Source organism: Calidris pugnax, unplaced genomic scaffold (assembly GCF_001431845.1).
Source record: "Calidris pugnax isolate Ruff unplaced genomic scaffold, ASM143184v1 scaffold27, whole genome shotgun sequence".
Lineage (NCBI taxonomy): Eukaryota > Metazoa > Chordata > Aves > Charadriiformes > Scolopacidae > Calidris > Calidris pugnax.
In genome coordinates, this window is record NW_015090893.1 from 11,659,980 (window position 1) to 11,676,437 (window position 16,458).

A 16,458-nucleotide genomic window follows, 5' to 3' on the forward strand; every position below is an offset into this window, starting at 1 on the left:
AGGAAACACATTTTTCCTTCCAACGGGTGTAATATAATCTGTCAGTTACTCACCTGATGCTCAGTGATTTTTTTAAGCCACAGTAAGTCACTCATGCTTTTGAGCCCTCATTAGCTACTGCAAAAAGCCTTCCAAGGTTGCAGTTCATATTCTCCCATGTGAGCAATTTTAGTATCAAAACCAGATGATTTTCTCTTATATGAGACACACTAATTCAAGCAAAAATTAATTCAGGGCACTGCCATGTCATTTACTATCAGTAATTCAGACGAGACAATGTTGTAAGTGTTTCTGCTGCTTGATAATCTTTGATTCAGAACAGAAAACCTGTTTGGAAGTGAAATGCAGACCTCAGAATTTTCACTGATATATTATATTGTCTTCCTCTGCCTGGAAAACCAAGTTTTCTCACAAGTCTACCGGCACCAACCTCTCAGAAAGAGAAAAGGTCTAACTGGCATTATTTTAGAAACCTAAAAATAACTGAGGACATCTGTTTCCAACATTAGAATAGCATTTTTGCAAGACCAGGCACCTTGAGATCTCACCAGGACAAGAAGCCAATGGTGTACACATCCTTTCAGAAACTCCCACAAAAGAGAGTTCCCAATCAGCTAGTGATGCAAACCGGGATGCTGCTGACCTTGTGTGTACTTTCTGTCAGTAATACTTCAGGAGGCAGGAGACAGCATTAATAGCTGAGGGTGATTAATATAAACATGGCAGGTTTCAAGCTGATAGGAGACTGAAAACTGCAACATTTTAGCTCCAGGCAAGATGACTCAGGGGCTGGATGTAGGTAGTGGGGCCATCAACACACAGTCAGTGCCACAGGTCACACTTACGCTGTGGCAGGTACAGCTTCTTGCCCTGGGCTCATACCTAGCCCAGGCACAGCAGACCCTCCCCACGCAGCCACAGCCCACGCTGCGGGCTGTATACGTGCTGTGTGGCTTTAGGGCAGTGAATCTCTGCCTGTGCTGGGAGAACTTCACTCCTCAGGGACGTGGACATCCTTTTTGACAGCCAATTCGGGAGTGGATCCCTTTTTTTGCTGTCTGCCCCATCTGCTCAGTCTCAGCTCACTGTGTCTCAGCCCTGGTGGTGCAGAAGTTCTCAATTTCATTTTTGGGGGATGTCAAGGAGGACCATTTAAATCACACATGAACTAAACCAAAGCTACAGATTTGCCTTATTCCTGCACAAGCCACTCTGCTGGCAAAGCTGCTGTGCTGGTAACTTCCAAAGCCACCACAACCGCTTGCAAAGTGAAACTCTGCCCATGGCCTAACTCAGCACTGACACATGCTGATGTAAAATGGCACAGGAAAAAATGCTTACCTCTGCTAATCAACTCAGTTTTTATTTTTACTCTTCCCCACTACCCCTAGCATCAGCAATCTCGTACACTTACCTATTCAACTTAAAACAAGAGCATTTGCTAAAAGAACAACCTGGACTAATGCGCCAGGAAAAGAAATGCTAACACACTGTAAGTGGCAGCTGTCCGTCATACTTTTCTATTAAAGACAGGTCATGCAAATGTCACTTATTTTAAGACAAAGATTTTCCTCTGCCCAAGAGAGCTGATGTTCTCCCACTACTTGCAGTAGTCAGCCTGCATCCCTGGCATAGAACAAACAGAAACATGAGGCCAAGGTTATGGGGAAAAAGCCTGTAACATCAAAAGAAAGGAATCCCAGAAGTTTCTAAGCTTGTTCCTCTGACAGTATTGGCTATTTTTTAATGCTTTGTGGTTTCTAGGCTGATGCTCTCAAAGGCTGAGAACAAAGCTTGGAAAAATAAGACTCACAAAACCAAACACTTCTTAAAGTTGGCAAACCTCTTTGAATTCCAAAAATAAAAATAGACATACAGAGAAAGAGAGAAATGATTGCAGCCCCCCAGTGCTGGTACTCCTGACAAATATCCGGGCTGGCAGCTGGTAAAGCTAATTGTGGTTAACTTTGACAGGTACCGGTCAAGGCTCAGTTTTCATGAGTTTGCAAAAGCCACAGACAGTGCCAAATTTGCCTCAAGGAGAGGCCGGATGCTCACAGGAACCCTTCCCCTGGCAGCAGTGTTGCAGACAGTCCTTCATGGGATGGGGAGAGTTGAGAAGACAAGACAGGCTGGGCCTTTAAGAGGCACAGCAGATTTGGAAAAGGATGTTTGTCCATGGCCTAAGGTGCAGAACAGTTTCATTTTGTTTGTGAACATAGAAATATTATTGTCTCACCTTGGCAACAGCAATTTCACTGAAAAAGAAAGTTGTTCCTGCTAGGAAATACTAGCTTTCATTTGCTGCTACTTGTCAAATTCTGCTTGGTGCTTTACTACAGCTCACCCAACAGCAACCACTGGGCAAACAAGCGGTGATTAATGCAAGCCAGTTCCTCTTTGTTCATGAATTGTCTGTGACCAGACAGGGAATTCCTCCATGTTCAAAATGGATGATTTTTGCAGGCCTTATTCAGCCTGGGCATTGCCTTGCAAACTCATTTGTTTTGCCTACCTGGTGTAACACCAGTTTGGAACAGCTGTAACTAGGCAGAAGTGTGCTGCTGCTTGATTTTTGGCTGAATATAGCTCTAAGCAAGCATGTAGATGAAAATACAAATTTCAGTGGGGTTATCCATAAATATTTCCCAACATTTGCTTCAAGTATGTCATTTCCATTATTGATTCCCCATGGGCCAATTTCAGTGGGGTTATCCTTAAATATTTCCCAACATTTGCTTCAAATATGTCATTTCCATTATTGATTCCCCATGGGAAAGGGCCCAAGAAGGTTAGGCAGTGTTGTAGAAGGTCAGGGAGTATTGTAAAAGGCAGGTGTTGAAAATTCATCCCCTTGCTCCAGGCAGTGCAGGTGACTTGGTGGCTACGAACCAGCTGAGGGCTCACTTGACTCGTGCAAGGCAGAGCCTGTCCCAGCTAGGGCTGGGGAGCTTTATCTTCATACAGGATGACAGTCCTAAAATCAGGACTCCATCAGTCAGCACAGGGGACAAAAAATAACTCATTTGAAAACGTTCAGGCACTTGCAGTTTTTAGTTCTTAATTTATTCTCTTACGACCCAGTACTCCAGAATGAACACTTCCACAAAATCGGGCTGTTTCCTAGGCGTGCGGGTGTGGACATGAGGGTATGTGTGTGTGTGGGCAGCGCACACCCTGTCATCTTAGGACTTGTCTACAGGGGAAAATGTGGGGTGTTTAAGGTCTATCCACTATGCGTATGAGTCAGTGGGAATAAATTACAGCATGTTACACCTTCTGAAGGCTCTAATCCAGGCAACGAGATGTCCTTAGAGGAGGGTAAAACCTACTGTGATCTCTTGGATTGGAGCATCCGCACTATGGTTTAACCTTGCCAGACGCTGACTTCCCACATTCTGCCAACCCCTTGTAACATCCCCAGCCATCCCCACACAGGGAGGCTTGCTGTCCTTCCTCACTGCCATACGGGCTCAGAAACATGGGATCTTCACGGCCTTTTTGCCATTCTCCTTGCAGAACCCATCAGCAAATAGCTCTCCAGAGGGTGCAGCACATTACACAAACTGATTTGACTTCTGGTGCCCATGTGCAAGGCAAAGCTTGTTTGCCCCAAAAAGGGCCTTCTTAATCTTCAGGAATGCTAGTGTTTGGTTTTTTAAAATAGTTTTCCCATGTTATCTGATTATTCCCTCCTATATTTCTGTTTGGTTTGGGTTTCTTTTTTCTCTCTTTTTTTTATATTCTTATCTCTGGAGTTTGCCTCTTGTGCAGCGCTGCATTCTGAGGAGCAGGAAAGACTAAAGGAAAGAGCCTGAATTCCTTTCACTCTTCTTCTCCCCTCAAATCAAAGATGCTTGAAAAGCACAGCTAGAAAGAGTGGATTCTGGTGGTCCTGGCAGATCCTGTGGGTCCCAGGGACCCAAAGCACCCTCCACTGAGCTGCAGCTGGGAGGCAGAATCTCCCTGAGGAGGGGCTGGAAAAAAGAAAAGCCTTTTTGCTCTGAGTTAATTATTTATAACCCATGTTGGCTGAGTATGCAGCCTCTTCCAGCCAGCTCTGTCCTCTCAGCATTTGTGCAAAGGCTAAGAAAACAAATTGAAGATGGGGAAAAGTGTGCTTTCTCAGGCTGAAAGTGGGAGAGCGTGGTATCATAAGACAAAGGGAAATGTCCTTCAAAACTCCAACACCTGAGTATTAGACCATCTCATGCCTCTAATATATTTATTCTTATGAAACCATGCAGAGAGAAGAGGCGATATTCTGGTTTCACCTTCCACATGGGTCTACACAAAAGTGCACAGACACACACACTCCAGCTACTCAAAATAACTTCACTGTTCAACTGTAATGAAGGGACTTTCATAACCATCTGAGGACCGGGACCTGGGTTACAACAAATAATAATTTTTTAAAAAATTAGCAACTGAAGTTATTGGCTGCTCTATAGTTCGCATGTCTCCCCCTGCACAACGTAACATTTTTAACTTTGTAATTATATGGTAGGCACCCAGCGCAGAAGTGCAGGGTCAGTATCAGAGCATCGCAGGGTAATTATGTGGCCATTTTTGTCTTGTAAATTACAGAGTTATCTTGGGATGGAGAGAAGGAGAACGGCAGCAACTGCTTGACTAATTGGTAGTTTAAAGTTTAATTACCCTAGGCCTGACGTGCTGCCTCGCAAATGCAGCTGCTGGAGGGAAGAACAGCTCCAGACCCACACGGACACCGCGGGTCCTGGTGGGGAGCAGCCTCAGCCCCCGGGTACAGACACCAGCCCGTCCTCTGCAGTACATCGCCCTGGACAGATGGACACATCTGGGGAGGAGAGGGTAGGAGCTCTACTGTGGAAAAACTCCAGCTGCCCTACAGGTTGAGGCTATTCCTCTCTTTTACCCCTTCCCAAACCTCCCTAGGCAGAGAAATTCTCCAGTCTCCTAGAAGAGGACAACTTATCACTCCAGAAAGGTGGCCCTGCTGCTGCCCATCACAGCTCTGTCCTCAGGGAGTGCCTTCCTGCATTAAAGGGAGAATTCTTTCCTTAAAGAAATCTTTAATTCCAATTCATTCCTTTGAGCTATGACAGTCAGATCAGATTTAGAATTTGCAGAATAGGTACATATTTTATTTTTACTGGAAGGTCAGAGGGATGTTGGAGCATCGTCATTAACTAGTCTGCTCTTAGTGGGGCTCTCAGAATGGCTGTGAAACACTTCACTTTGGGGGGACACACTGAAGTGGAGTTAAAACTAGTTAGAAAATGCAAGTTGTTACCAACGGTCAACAACTTCTTGGTGGCCTGACCAAGAAGCTGGAAGGCAATACCATGACCCCAGGTGCCCATTACATGTAAAAAAAATCATTATCAGAACAAGCATTAATTGACAGTTCACTTAACTGGCTTTGAAAAGATGCAGATTGAATCTGAAGGCAAAAAATCCAATAATCCAGCAGCCTTGGAGATACCCTGAAGATTATCTTGCTGGCACAAGACACAAAACTCCACAAGGACAATATCACAAAGGAATTAGGTATTTTTTCTACCCAAAAAGTGGATTAGAAAAAAAAGACTTCCAGCTCAATAACTGTAAGATAGTGCTTTACAAAATATGATACGAGAAAAACAGCGAAGGGCAACTCACCAAATTTGCCAGAATGTAGTGGTAGCCATTCCCATTCTTTTCAAGCTTGATGATCTGCAAGAAGAAAACAAAGGATATTTAGCAGAGACCAGCTAGCTAATGAAGTAGAGCTTTGTTTATCTATGCTTCCTCCCCATTTTCCCCCAATGAGACTGCTGAAGACAAGAAGCCACAGCAAAATAGAAGTTCGCAATCTTGTTAGAGGAAGGAAAGAGCTTTAACACATGATATTTGAGCAGCAAGTCTGAAATTAGACAGGACAAGATCCCCAGGCAGATTCCACAGGCAGCGAGAATAAACTGCCTGAACCAACCTGTCTCCTCTGGGCTCAGGGATAGAAATACAGTGCTTTTTCTAAAAGAAGGTTAAACAAGATTTATATTTCAGACATTAAAGGAACAAAGTGGAAGCTGGGGTCCATTTGTCCTGTGAATGCAGCTGAAACTCTGAGCAAGATTAGAGAGTTATTCTGCACATCCTCCCATCTACAGTCCCTGCCAGAGACACCTGCCTGGGCGAGATGTCAGGAGGTTTAGACTGTAGGGCAATTTTTCTCCTTTAGTCCACTGGGATACCTTCAAGCCACATCTCCAGAACAAAGCAAGTCACTCAACAGAGGATCACCCTTGCATGCTCATTGAGATTCTTTATATCTTCACGCTCATGGTGTCCCAATAGATGCTCTTTGACACTTCCTCCTTTCTCCCTGATGCCTGTTAAGTTAGGGGTTTATTCTCTTTTATCAACACAATTGCTTATGGATCTGTAACATCTGAAAGTTTCTATGTTAGCTGGAAAAGTTTCCTTGCCTAAGTAGAAAGGCATCATCTGTTGCAGGGTTGCCTGTGACTATGGGGGACAAGGTCATTGATCAGATTGTCCCCAGCTGTCTTTTTCTTCCTTGATTTAAAAAAAATTATATAGAAACAATACTGTTAAAAACCAAATTATTCTTGCTGACTCCATGTTTCCACAGAAATTCTTCTTCATGGATTTCCAGCACCACTGTTAAATTCTTACCAGGTGAATAGAGACAGATACCATCTGCCTTTTGAGCCAATCCACATACAGAAAACAGACAGTGAAAAAAAATCCCAAACCAACATGCCCTCAGAACCTGTAAAAACAGAAGAATTGCCAGTTTCTGAGATAATTGTGCTGTTTCCATAAGGTTTCTTTGCTGGCAACTCTACCTCTTATTTCCATTGTCATATGAATTGATTCTGAGCTACTGCCTGCATTGCCAACGCTTAGGCAAAATCTGCATGAATGTTAGCAAGGCCAGAAACATCCTCACAGCCAGAATGATGATAAAATGACTGTTGTGTTGGATTCAGCCAAAGATGGGTCTACACAGGACTTCTCTCTGATAGCAGGCTGGTAGCAGGTGTTTGAGAAGCATCAGATGAGGGCGCACACAGACTGATCCTCCCCATGGGACAACACTCCCAGATTATCATGAACAGCCATTTAGGGATTTCCAAATGGATTATAAATGAGCTGACGCTTGCTCTGTGCAACTGGTTCATCTGCCTTAGCCTTTCCCTGATGAAGTGCTCTTGTATGCACATTAAAACTCATCTGGTTCCCAGCATTAATGTGGGGGTGGCAATTAACTCCAATGCAGGCTTCATTTAGTAGCAGTTTCTTACACAACTAATGTCAGCTCCACCAGCTCCACTGCCCTGAGGTTCTCCCAACAGGATCCCTCAGTATGGCTTTTGCTGAGCAGTCTGAAGTCCTCATAAAAAAAACTCTGTATACCTGATGCTATAAAGACATATACTCTTATTATGGGTAGTTGGTTGATTATCTTCCATAGCCAGATCTGAGAAGCAAAACCAGACCCAACTTGTCCCCTTCCATTCATCAACTATGACTGACCTTTGCAGTAAGTCCTAGACCTTGTGGGAGGAAAGAGCATCTCTGGGGCACTGGGATGTCTAAGAATTACGATCCAATTCCCCATTTCTCCAGTGTCAACAATAGCTGGCATTGGCTCCTTCTGCCCAAACTCTCCCTTTGTTATTTTATTAGGTGTCAGAGTCGATGAACCGGAGAGGGCTGCCATCCAGCTTTCCCTGAGCTGTTAATCTTGCAGCCCATCCACCTGAATTATGAGGCTTGCTTCCTGTGTTTTACACAGTTATTTGTGATCTTAATTTATTTTAGAATGCTTGCTCAGTCCTAATGTGTCCGGACGGCAGTAGCAAGCTGAGGTTATAATAGCATTTATCACTTACTCTGAACATGGTGAGAGGCTGTGCTGGGCTGCATGCTGATAGCTCACTTGGGCCACCTAGGTTTCATTACCCACTTCTTAATGGGCCAGTTTGACATCTATTAGAGAGAAATCCTCTCAGAGTGAAACAGTGGCAAAGGAGAAATTCCAGTTATTCATTTTAATGAGAGACAAGGAAGAAACAATACAGGGCTTTGATGGAATACAACCCACCGCTTTCTTAGCCCATTAAGGCTACACAGCGCGGCCCCGCAAATATCCTGCCCTGAACCAAGGCCTGGCTTATAAACGACAGTTACCTCAGCAAAGATAAATCATACCCTTGAGACATAACAGAGTGAAATCTCCCAGAAAGAAATCAGGTCATTTTCCCATTTATGGTTAACACATTGAACACCGGCTCCTCTACAGCTACGGTCTCCAGAATGTGAGGTCTGCCTTGCTGGAGTCAGCGATGGTTATTTGTGTTGTGTGTATGGGGTGGGAAGAAGAAATTAAAAGTGTGTGCAAGCACCAGTGTGTACATGTGAGGGACTGATGCTAAAGAGCCATCCCCAGCTCTTCTGTTCACCAGGGAGCACAAATCCACAGCCACGGAAAGACAGAGACAGGCTTGTCAGGGAAGAAGACAAATGCATTTAAAAGCCCCTGAGATGCTGAGGCAGCTCTTTGAACACCTCAGACACTCAAAGAGACAGGGCAAACAGAGCAGTGACATCAACGCAGAGGTTGCTGGTGCAGTGAGCTGAGAAACTGGCCCCCAGCCCGAGTTTAGGTCCCAGCTGAATTTCACAGGATAATGAGCCGAACAGTATCTTTGATCCCCTCCGGTCATCTGCATGTTCTGAAAGACCCGGTGTCTCCTGCTTACACTGGGATAACTACCTCTGCTCTCAGAAATCCCTGTGGACTCAGAACAAGAAGTCAAATGAGGATAAAAATGGACTACACAAGTCTGAAAAAAGTTATCTGCAGACCTATCCGTAACAGGAGCATTACCTTCTAGGCACAGATGTCTGTTGGAATTGCTCTGTCTCTAATGGTTGTTTTTTACAGCATGGCAAAACAAATATAATCACAAGATCTGGTTTTTTTTTAGTATTCTTGCAAATAGCTTTATTTATATCTAAGTTTAACTCTTCCTCCAGTTCTGTAAAGAAGTTTGAAAAACAACCCACTTATTTTCCTATTCATATTAGGAAAATGAGATAACGTTTGACTACAGAACTTAGTTTTCTGTTAGACAAACCCGGCTTAAAACCCCCACAATGTTAACCCTAGAAATCTGATATACCCTAAAGGAAAGCTTGCAGAAAAGGCAAATTCACCACTTAGATCCTGTCAAAGATTTTGTTCTACTGCAGCTGCTCTGTGATCAGAGAGAAGACTTTACCCTCCAGAATAATCTGGTCTCTCCTTCATGAGCATGATCTTTCCTTTGAGGCTAAAACCTGTTACCTGCTTCGTTATTCTATATAATGGAGTAGCACCCAGAGACATCCAACGAGGATGGATTGTGCTTGTCGCTGAGCTGTGCAGCTGGTGAAATGGCAATCCTTGCCCCAGACAGCGAGCAGCTGAAGTGTGAGACAGGAGATGACAGGTAGCTTAGACAAAGCGACGTGTGAAGCACGAGGCAAGAGTGAGCTGGTTATGAGAAGTGCGATAGTGGGAGTCACTGCGCACCGTCTGCGTGGTGCTGCGGGGCTCCTTCTAAGCCATGTGGGACAGGAGTCCCAGCTGTGGGGAAAGCTTTGGCTGTAGGTATGAGGGGCAAAAATATTAAGGCTGAAGTTGAAGAAAGGACACAAGCATGGACAGATCTGTCCATTGGTTTGCATTGATCTCGCGTCCACAGAAGTCCATATTCAGGATTTAGGGAAAGTATTAAAGGAGGCATAGAGGAAGGAGGATGGGGAATATTTGGGTCTGCACTACTGGGCAACCTATATAGATTGAGGATGAGTAAGGCAGGACACACAACCTGGCTGCTGAGTTCTCTGCTGCATATCCCATATCTCTGCTGCATATCTGCCTCATGGCCATAAGCTGACAAAACAGCCAGGAGCTGGCAGGAATGAACTAGTCTCTCTCACTGCAAGGCACGAGAGGAGCTGGAAACATCCGATCCCACTGCAGCCTGGATGCCCTGGGATGATGCCGAGCTCCAGCCTGATCTGGAGACATTGCTCCTGAGGACACTACAGATGTACCATTAAGCTTCTCCATCACTGTCCTGCTGGCAGTGGTTGTGAGAATTTGGTGCAGCACATGGAGGCTGGAGGACCAGGAGTCTGGCAGTGCCGATTCACACCTCCACCCTAACTCACAGGAGGTGGGAAAAATGGAGAAAAGCTCGGCAGAATAGGAAGTGCCACGTCTTGTGCACACTGCTTGGAAGAATTAGCACAAAGCAGACTTGCTGGGGAGTAAAAGGCTCAGCAGAGGAGTCAGTCAAGTAGGGAACATGGAGCAGCAGATCTCACTCAGCACGAATACATGGGAGCTCCTAGTATTTCTACAGCTTTGCAGTTTCCACAATAACACAATGGAGAAATACCTGCAAGCTCAGCAGGCTGCTGCAATACACACACATCACATGCAACGAGAGCTTCAATGAGACATGGATGAGACAAGAATGGGGAGGAGAACTTCTCTAGGAGAAACAGCCCTTCCTGTCCTGCATGCAAGACCCCTCCCAAAAGACCCACACCAACACAACCTTGCTAAGGATGATGTTCAGCCGCTCAGATTCACAGTCCACCACCACCAGCCTTTCCTTCTTCTTCTCTAGCTCCTGGAAGAGCATGCGGTAGCCCTCTTCTGTTGTCGTCAGGATGTTGACAGCTGTCACCTGCCAGTTCTTCTCAGCTGCAGTGTCCAGCACTTTCTGTAGGACTGACAACCCTGCGATGGGAAGAGGACAGTAGTGGGAGAACCAGGTTTTAGTTGTGCAATGGCAGCTTTCTATCCCTCTGACAGCCCACATAACGGCCTCAAGCTGGGCTGGGTACAGCATCGCAAGAGCGCAGCAGAACTACAGAGTGCAGCTAATAGTCTAGCATCTTACCCAAACACAGCTGGGCTAGAATTAATGACTCCTGCTTTTTCTATCTTAGCACAGGAAAATAAGACGATTCCAGGCCTAGTTTTCTTTGTAATCGGCAGATCAGTCTCGTTGATCAGGCCCTACTGTGGGATTCAGATAAGAGCTCTAATCCCCATCTTCTTGTCTCTCACTACCCAAATCACTTGATTTCTTTGGGCCATAGTTTCCTTCTCTTCTTTCATCTGTTTACACTGTCCTAGGGTTAGGGACACCCTCAGCAATCACAATACACAATGATATTCAGCATCCTTGTCTCTCTTGGCAGTATCTCATCAGAAAACTTCATTATTTTTAAAAGGATCTTGCATAAATTACACGCACAGCCTTTCAGAGGAGATATACGTACTCAGCACTACTCTGAAGTCCTGCTAGACAACCCTGCCTACTGCAGTTCTTTTGGGATACTGAGCATGCCCATGTTTCGTGACAACAGAAAGCAGGGCAGGATGCTTTTACACTTTCCCCTTGTTTCTTAAGGTCATCTTGTCCCTGCAAGGGCTAATGACACCTTCCAGGACAGAGCTGTGAACCACCTTTACCTCTGCACTGTCCTCCAGAAGTCCATTTTGCTCTCAGCCTCCAAACCTAGAGTTTTAAAGACATCTGAGAGCTGGGAAAATAAATCACAGAGCAATGAGCTCACTAGCCTTGTTCATGGTTTAGAAAGTTAGATAATATCTTCCAAGAGCCCAACAAAGGCTTTTGCTGTTTTACATAGACAAATAACACTCACTAACACAAGGAACCTGGGAGTTTTTCAAGCTACCTGCCAGAAACATACACACATATCACAACTGGATGTGGGCTCGGGTGAGACCTGAGCAGCTGTTGGTTCACATTTATAAATGTGCATCTTAGTGACCTTGAGTTCAACAGACCTATTAAATATGGGACCTATTTAAGATAGACAATTTCCCCATTTGAAATTCAAACCACTTACACATTAAATATTTCCCTTGTGTTGATGGGGTTCAGCTCCGACCCCATGAATGCAGGTATACTGTGTCAGGTTAATGCTTCATGTGATCAATGCCCACCTTCAGCAGGAATGAATATTTAGAAAAGGAATAGAGGACAAGGAAGGCATAGGGTGACCCTTCCCTTAACCACCCTCTCAGTCTCCAGCAATCCACAGTAAAATGACTTCTTGAGGCAAAGACTCCATCTAGACCACTATGTTTAATTGCTTGGTAACCCTTCCCACATACTTGTGACTTACCCCGGTCAGCATCATAAATATACACAAACTTCTGCCAGCTGTAGTGCTCGATGACACTGATGAGGGCATCCTGGAGCTCTGGGCGAAGCTGGAGAACAAACTGGTTTGATGTTTCAACAGGGAAGCTTGGCGTTATGAAGCAGACGTGGAGAGCCCCGCAGAAGGACGTGAGCATGTTGACGGTCCTCCTCTCGTAAAATCCAAAGATGGCATAGACGCCCTTGGAGAACTGCGAGCAGACTGGAGAAGCAGAAAAAAAGGTCATGAGGGCAGAAGGACAAGGAGGTTTCTCAGGCAAGTCACCAAAATAAATCTTTTCCCTGGGATAAGCTGTAGTTTCTCTGGGTAAGATCACTTTCCTTGTGGCCTGTGGGTTGGTGGCCACAACCTTCTGGCCATGGGGTGCTCTGTGCATTACCACAGACCTGCTTTACCTTCAGTAGGCAGAAGGGACACAGGAGAATGAATTCAGTATCCTCAGGATTTTGCTGCTTCTGGGACAAAATGTATTATCTGAACCAGGGAACTCCTCAGCAGAAAAGCACAGTAGCTCACCAAGCCCTGCCTCCTTGGGATGACAGCTGTCTGGGACCTGTAGCTCTTTTACTATGGGGAAAGAAGTCTGCAGCTAGAGCTTGCTATTGCAGCCCCAGATGCTTTCAAGGTGCAGAAGGAAAGCATTTGCATGACAGCACAGCCCTTTGTGGCCAATAACTCCAGGAGGAAGCCATAGGTTTGATCTCAGAAAATGAGACCGCTCTGAGAGGGCATCTCAGCAAAGGTTCACCTAGGTTCAATACACTCATAGCACAACTATGAGGGAGATTTGTCCCCAGGCATGAGCTGCAGGCACTGAGGTTGGAGCTGCTGACACCAGGGGTGTGTTGGTACTTGGGGACACCTGCCTGGACATTTCTGGTTTCCTCCAAAAGCCATGCAGGGAAAGGCTGTGGGCTCAGTGAGGCAGTGGTGGTGGCCTGGGAGCTCTCCATGACTAAGCTCTGAGGGTGCACACTGGGTTCTCCGTCGGATAACTGTGTCTGATCCCAGCAGCTGGCGCTGCGCTGCACAGGGAAAGCTCCTGGGCTGAAGCTCTTCTCAGGAGAGCATTTAATGAGACCGTGGGAGCTGCTGGAAAAATGCCTCAGGATCTCAGTCAGGCAGAGAGAGTTCACACTTTGGGTTGTAAAACTTAGCCCCTGAGACAGTCAGACTCGTTTAATATCACCCCTGTTTATGGCACATCCCAAGTTATCATCAATAAATCTCTAAGACAGAGGTGTTGGCAGTGACAGCATTTTCCCTGTGTCAGAACTCCTGGCACTGGTGTCTCCTCCCGTTGTCACTCTGACTCTGGAGACCTTTGGCTCTGACATTTTTACTGACTCAACACCTCACACATCACTTGCCAGCCCCTCCCCCCAACAGAGTGCAGGGTGAGAAGCTGGATGTGACATTTTGGGGTCCCCTGGCAAGTGCTGTGAGCTGCTTGGGAATCCCTTGACCTGGTTTCTGCTGGTAGCCACCAGCACCGAACCTTCTGCACATGTGGCTGGACACATACTCTTAAACATGAGCTTGCTTCATCCTTAGCTGGGCTGCATCCAAAGCTCTGAGCCTCCAGTGGGGACCAGAAGTCATCCTCAACTGGCTTACTGCCATCCTGTGTAAGATTACCTCGTTCCTCACTCCTCTACTGCCAGCATCAAATATTCAGAGGGAAGATGAAGAAATCCTGCTTCCTACCCTGCAAAGCGAGTCCCCGCTCCCATCACAACACCAAAATGAAGCCAGATTTTTGAAACGATGCAGAGTGTTGAGAGCTGAGAACCGAATCTCATGACACCAGTGAGATTTTTTCCTTCCTCTTGGAGGTGACTCCAGGTTTTGAGCATTCCACCCCAGAAGTTTGTTCCCAAGGTCACTCATCCTCTCTTCACTACTCAGTGACTGTGGTCTCACATACCTCAGCACCCTCCTCAAAATACAAAAGGACTGTGTATTTCTGTGGGACAGGGACTGCTCACAGAGCCCGAACCATGACGGAAATAAACCTCTCTTCTCTTTATTTTCACGGCAGTGCCTCTCTTTGCAATCAGCAATTGTGTCTGTATCAGCTGGAGTCACTGCCCTCATCATGAGACTGACACATTCAGGAAGAAAAGTAACAGGCACAGATAGAAATAGTCTGAACATCATTTCCATGTGACTGGACCAGTGGGTCTAATGAACAGTGCGATATACCATATGTGAGACATCAGAACATCATCTCTGGAGACCCGGGCTTCAGACTCACCGAATGATTAAAGTGACATTCTCGGGGCAGCTGAACAATCCAGCACAATTAATAATCCAGACAATAAACTTAGCTGGCTTGCTTTGTTTAGTATTAGGCAAGCCATGGCTTCCTTGAATTTTATTCTCTATTTGAAATGAATCTATTATTTTTTAGATATTTTTTTTTTTAACTCTGTGGCTCAGTCACGCTCAGGCAGCCCTCCTACACTGTTCTGAGACACTCATCAATCCCAGCGTTTGAAACAGATTGCACCAAAGACAACTGGGAGAACGAACAGTCTTTATCATTAGTAAGTCTGGAAGGAACCCTAGCTCGCTTTGTACTTTCAGACTAAGAGGAGCCATGGACAAGACAGATAATCTGGAAAAAAAAAGACTTGCAGAGCGTTACCACCCAAAGAACAACAAAGACACTGTTGTGTCAATTCATCTGGAAAAATGAAAAGAGTGAGAACTGCAGCCACCTTCCTGGGACTGAACTTGGCAAAATGTAAAACCAACAGCAGCAAAGGAATTTAAATTTCAGGACTATTTTAAAATACAGATGTTCCAAATTACTTCACCCAGCAAAACTAAAAAGAAATTACTTGCCATTTACTTAATACACTGAAATAGCTGGAATTTCTTTATATTTGCTTTAATTGTATTATTAAGCAAATTTATTAACAATTGTGTTCTCATTTGATTGCTCTGCAACTTCCTAATAACATACTATTAAGAATTGTAAACCTTAACTAGAGGAAACAAATATTTTAAATTCTCTTTGTTTTTCTAGAGGGGAAGAAGCTGATGAGTTCCTCGCTGGTCACTAACCTCTGACTGATGCTTTTCTAAAAAGATTATGAAACATAAAAGGGACAAAGATCGTGCTAGAATGGATGGTCCAACAAGTTGAGCTCTGCTGGTCAATTGGCCATGATAACATCACACTTTGCAAGCCTTGTGGCAGCTACTTGTTGGGTGGCCACTGGCTGGCTTTACCTACAGAAGAGAGTTGCAGTCAGTCTGGTAATTAGCTCAAGCACTTTAATTTGGACCGTTCAGCCTCAGAATCTCATTTCTACAGGTGGGAAACTGGGTGAAATGCAACAGCATAAATGTCTGCCTATCCAAGGAGGTGAGCACGAGCGAAGAGTGTTCACTTGGGTGTAAATGCTGACATTTGTGACAGTTTGCATGTGCTATTCTTGGCCTTTGGGCTGCACAAAGGGAAAGGACAGAGAACACCTATTCTGGGTTGTAACTCTGCTATTATCTTAAAATGAATTTATAATTAATTACAGAAAAGTTTTCCTCTAAACAAGCCCTCGGAAAATACAGTTCATAATGACTGATAACCATGGCAACTACTACCTTATTGACCCTGTTCAGTCCTGTATAATTGATCACGTTGGGGCTTTTGGCTAGGACATTCCCAGTGTGTCCTGCACCAAGCACCATGGACATCCCATATTCTTCCTTCTCTGGGCACAGGATCTCTCACTGAGGCTCCCTAGTGCCATCCCACAAATAAAATTAGGTAAAAGCAGAGGCTTTAATTTGATTGTCACCTGGTTACACTGTAAACACAACCCAGCAACAACCAGCTACACTCTGGACACAACTCCACAGTGCCTGTTGCAGCCAGGTGAGGTGAGACCTCCTCAGACTGTTCTAAAACCACTCCTAGCTTACAGTAAAAACAAAATAGCTTTGTAAGATTTCTGGTACCTAGTTAAAAAGTGACTGATGTGGTAGAGCAAGCAGAAGGAGGCCTTCTCCCCTCTCCCTTTGTGGAAAGGTTGCCTTTGTGGAGCTGGTGTGTCCTTGAATTCAGATGAGGAAAAAGCACACTCTGCTGTGCTTCACTCACGGTTGAAATCCCCAGACTCTAGGATTTCTAATCCTGCGATTTCTCTCAAGTTTCACTTTTCATATGGAAATATTCAAGGTAAAGCATTTAAATCT

At 45.0% G+C, this 16,458-nt stretch overlaps 1 protein-coding gene across 2 annotated transcripts in view; it reads right to left on the minus strand.

Moving 5' to 3' along the window:
• The window catches only part of GRIA1 (glutamate receptor, ionotropic, AMPA 1), a 131,704-nt gene that overhangs the window by 57,511 nt on the left and 57,735 nt on the right, over positions 1-16,458 (minus strand). For both annotated transcript variants that reach the window (XM_014947977.1, XM_014947978.1), the window contains exons 3-5: positions 12,214-12,453; positions 10,608-10,792; positions 5,644-5,697 (exon numbers count right to left, since the gene is read on the minus strand). In XM_014947977.1, coding sequence (XP_014803463.1) covers positions 5,644-5,697; positions 10,608-10,792; positions 12,214-12,453 — 479 coding nt within the window. The remainder of the gene's footprint in view (positions 1-5,643; positions 5,698-10,607; positions 10,793-12,213; positions 12,454-16,458) is intronic.